The 4964-nt window shown below is 35.3% G+C and overlaps 1 protein-coding gene across 1 annotated transcript in view; it reads right to left on the bottom strand.

Annotated features, from left to right (window-relative positions):
* Positions 1–276: 276 nt before the first annotated feature.
* The window catches only part of LOC111155390 (sodium/potassium transporting ATPase interacting 3), a 618988-nt gene continuing 614300 nt past the window's right edge, over positions 277–4964 (bottom strand). The window contains exon 6 of the mRNA XM_022515541.1: positions 277–350. Within this exon, the coding sequence (XP_022371249.1) occupies positions 277–350 (74 nt within the window). The remainder of the gene's footprint in view (positions 351–4964) is intronic.

Below are 4964 nucleotides of genomic sequence, written 5' to 3' on the forward strand. Positions count from 1 at the left end.
TATCATTTTTTTTTTCCAATTTGGCAATCAACCTCTGCTAAGGAAAAAAGTCAACAAAAATACCATTTTAGAAACATAAACCATGTTACCTATTTCAAATTATTTTTGGAATGAATAATAATAATGATGATGTTGGGTTACATGTAAAAGGTGTGGTTTAAATATGAGTGGAAAATTAAACCAATGATTAGTAGTAGCAGGTCCAAATTATTTCAGGTTTGGTTAGTTTTGACCAAGTTAGAAGGATTAATATTTTCCATCTCATCACACCTTTACTTACAGGTTAACAGGCTTTAACTCAACATGATCCTGGTAGTAGGAGTGTGCATCAAGTCCGCCTATGAAATCAACTGAAAATATAACATAGCCCCATGTGAATAAATGTGTAAATTAAAACACACAAAATACTAGGTGTTTAAAATAGAACACACGAAAATAATATCAACAAAAAATCTGTCTACCACAAATGGAGAAAGTGTACTCAATATAAAAGCCTGCTAAAAATATTAGCAATGGTCAAAAAACAGGGAACTTTTAAGAAACACATTAAGAACTTGGCCTCTTATGGACTACAAAATCAAAGTTGTTATTGACTTTGGTGAAAAATGAGGTAACATTAAATAACATTAGATTTTAAATAATGTGTTTGTCCTTGGGCATACGGATATGCCCTTTCCCCCTATATATCAGAAGATATACCTTCTCATCTTGTTGCCAGAATCCATTTTTTTTTCTTAAGAATATTTATGACATCATTAGAAAGACCTTTGAGAAGTCACACAATCTATGTCCATGCCTTTTGTCCTCAAGCCGTCCTTGACAAATAGGCATCTTTTGCAAAGGAGTTTTCATCTCTTCTCTGGTTGCATGGTACTGGTCTCACAGTCTGTATAGAATCACTACGTTGGTGACATTCATTCTAATTTCTTTCCATTTTGATCACAGCTTCTGTCTTTCTTTTCCAATCACAATGTCCATGGCTAATCTTAGTTTACATCTTTTGTTCTTTTTTTTTTTTTTTGGTAATCAATTAAAACTATTAGTTACTTTACATCAAACTTTGGTTATATTATGGCACTATAACATGAACAGATATGTAGGCATAGAGGGACACTGAACTCTCGATGAGGGAGCATGTGTTTAGGTATGTAATATTGTGTCATATCCTTAGCTCAAGACAGGCATATCAGTGACCTGTGATTTAGAGAGGGATGACTGTGCTGGCCTCGAGGAGCTCCTGTCTGAGGTTACCAGAAGTTCTACTGAAGCCTTGACTTAATCTGGGTGTAGTCGATCAATTCCTGGCCTGCTGTATCCTTTTACCTCGATTGAAGAAGCTGAGATAAGGCTGGGTCAATCAAAGCTTCACCAGATCACTGTGTAGACATGAGCTTTGGAGTCCCGTAGGGTACACAACAACCAGGTGGCAAGGACCATTTCCAGTCAATCCCCTTGGAGACTAGAGGAACCTGAAACCCATCATTTTCCTACCAGGTCACATAAGTTACCCGGACACTATGTTAGGGAAAGAAACAGTGAAAGAGGAGTCAGTCTGTGACACTGAAAAGATCTTCCCAGAGAGAATAAGCAGTGCTTAGGGACCATTTAAGTGGTTGGATGGGATAAAATTTTTATCAGATTAGATATCTAATCAAACATCAACTCCATCTTGCTGACCAATGGGTGGGAAATTAGAAGGAAAATCATACCAATTAAAAGTTGAATGAGCATGTGATTACAAGGCACTTTCCAAAGTTAAAGAGGGTTTTATAAGTAAACAAAATTATAAATATATACATTTGTGAATAAAGTCATTCAACTGAAAAATCATATTCAAAGTGAAATCTTTTATAAAAATAAAGATAGCATATATCTGTATGCTTTATAATTTTTTCAAAGACTTATTTATTTATTTTTGAGAGAGAGAGGGAGCAGGGAGAGGAGCAGAAGAAGAGGGAGAGAATCTCAACCAGACTCCCTGCTGAGCACAGAGCCCAGTGCAGGGCTTGAGACCAGGACCCTGAGATCATGACCTGAGCAGAAACCAAGAATCGGATGCTTAACTGACTGAACCACCCAGGTGCCCTGATATCTGTATGCTTTAAAGCCAAACAAAAAGAAAACTTTTTTATATTGATCATTTGAACATTAAAATGTAACATTAACAGAATCATTTTTGGTATAAATTCATGGACTATATGAATCTGCTCCTTTGCCATCACTATCTCTAATATACCAGATCAGCAGAATATTCCTGCAATACATATTTTTTCAACATGGTTTTATTATTTTTATAGATTAATTTATAATCTTATCCAAAAATTTTTTTATGGTTAGTAAAGTTGAAATTGTTGATATCTTAATCAACTCTGTAAATCATAATATTTTTAACTATGGAAATACTCTCTATATAAGGCGCTGGTAATCTCCAAGCAAGTTTGCTAAAGAGTGGATATGTGTAATGTTATTTAGTCCAAATACTCTCCCAGGTACTGTTATTTTTACCTTCATTTAGTGTATCTTTGCCAAGATTTGTATAAGACAACAAAATAAATTGTTATCTCTTTATGATTTTTAAAAATCAAATATAAATGCTGCAACATTTTTAGGCCTTCTTGTAAATCAGCTTGTTTTCATTTTGGTGCAGAATATAAATTTTTCCAATTAAAAACAGGAGCTCTATCAAAAAAGTCTTTTCTCAGGTTGAGATATTTCAAGAGGAAATTATAAAATTGAAAAATTAAATCTTGCATAACATTTGAGTTCTCATTATTTAATTTGCCTGGTTCTCTTCGGTCTGCATTAATTTCAATATTCTCCTTTTTATAAATTCTCAATTACTGCCATTTACTAAAAGGTGCAAAGGATGATTTTGGGGTGCTTCATCTGTTGAATGATTCAATTTAAATTTTTCAACTGACCTTGAATGCAGTGCAACTAAAATGTAGAAGTCTTATTTCTAAAAATGCTCACAACTATTGGAGGAAAATTAGACTGATTTTCAAAGTATTTTTTTAAAGGCTCAAATGTTCTTAACTCTGATGGATGAAAAGAAGCAAAGACAGAAAATGTATTCCACTATCCTCAAGTTCTTTTTGTTTGTTTTCAACATCAAGCTCATTACCACAATGTTTTCAGGTAAATGCAAATCAAAATCAGATAATAACAAATATTAGTGGGGATGTAGAGAAATTAGCACCCTCATACACGGCTGGAGGGAATGTAAAATGGTGCAGGCACTTTGGAAATCTTTCCTAAAATGGTTAAACAGAGTTACCATATGACCCAGTAGTTCCACTCCTAGGTACAGACCCAAGAGAAATGGAAACATTATGTCCTTGAAAAAATTTGTACATAGATGTTTATAACAGCATTATTCATAAAATCTGAATGAAGAAAAAATATTCTAGTTTATTTACGCTACTGTGTGTATGTAAACACTTATAATATATGTAATGTATGTTATAATATTAGGTATATACTTATATTATAGGTATTATATATACATTTATATATACATATACATTTTGAAAACGAGAGTTTCTATTTTTGTCGGTAAAACATTGCAGCTTCGTTGGGAGGCAGTAACAGTTCTGAGTACCCTCTACTAACCCCACTTTGCAGCTATGAGCTGGGGCACCTCTGCCTGGCACTGAAAGGAGTTAGCTGTCTCTGCTATTCCTGTCCAAACACCTACTTTTAATCATTGATTGACCTACATGCTCTCCTTGAAAGAAAGGTCCTAGTTCCACTGTATCCTTAAAGATTTGGGGAGAAGACGGGGTGGGGGTGGTGGTGTTGGTTTTCTTACATATTTAACCATGTGCTAAAAGGAGAATTCTACTCATTGCACTTGCTTCTCACACATCTTGAGGAGAATTTGAGCTTGGTGTTCTATCAGTTTACCCAACCTAGATTACCCTAATACAATTATTAATGGTAATATTTCATTTGAAAACCAAAAAATCTAGGACAAAACCTAAACTAGACAGGATGCCAGGACTCAGGATGCCCTGAGTAAACAGGGACCATCTCAACCCAACGAGGACACATGGTCATCCCAGTGGGTGGCACGATAAATGAGCTACACTTTCTCCACATATCAGAATTCCAGTGTGAGGTAAATTTTTCAAATCTTTAAAATTAAATAGCGCATATTGGTAAAACTTAAAATATCAAGCTTCTAGAACTAGACAAAATCTCCAAAATGGTAACTATTAAGGAAAAATTATTGAAAAGTAGGTAATTTTATTTTTATTTATTTATTTATTTATTTATTTATTTATTTGATAGAGATCACAAGTAGGCAGACAGGCAGGCAGAGAGAGAGAGAGAGAGAGGAAAGCAGGCTCCCTGCTGAGCAGAGAGCCCAATGCGGGGCCCAATCCCAGGACCCTGAGATCATGACCTGAGCAGAAGGCAGAGGCTTAACCCACTGAGCCACCCATGCGCCCCTGAAAAGTACGTAATTAAAAAAAAAAAGTTAGATACTTAAGAAACTGAAAATAGCAAGAATCCTTTATGGATGGAAGGCAATGTGGTTTTTTTTGGCAACAGAAACCTACAAGTCCATGAGATGATGATGTTCCTGTATAAAAATTAGTTTTTTTATATGTATACCAACACTTGCCATTTGCCAGAATGGGAAGATTGTTCAAGTAAAGCAGTAAATTGGAGCCTAAATGGAGGATGAGTGTGCAGATTCTGAAAGCTTTCTTTTTTTCCTAATGATGTCAAATGCTTTTAAAAAATGATTTTTTTGGAGAGAGTCAAGATGGCGGAGAAGTAGCAGGCTGAGACTACTTCAGGTAGCGGGAGATCAGCTAGATAGCTTATCTAAAGATTGCAAACACCTACAAATCCAACGGGAGATCGAAGAGAAGAAGAACAGCAACTCTAGAAACAGAAAATCAACCACTTTCGGAAAGGTAGGACTGGCGGAGAAGTGAATCCAAAGCGACGGG

This window comes from Enhydra lutris, unplaced genomic scaffold (assembly GCF_002288905.1).
Source record: "Enhydra lutris kenyoni isolate GAN:26980312 unplaced genomic scaffold, ASM228890v2 scaffoldscaffold41, whole genome shotgun sequence".
In the NCBI taxonomy this organism is placed as follows: Eukaryota; Metazoa; Chordata; class Mammalia; order Carnivora; family Mustelidae; genus Enhydra; species Enhydra lutris.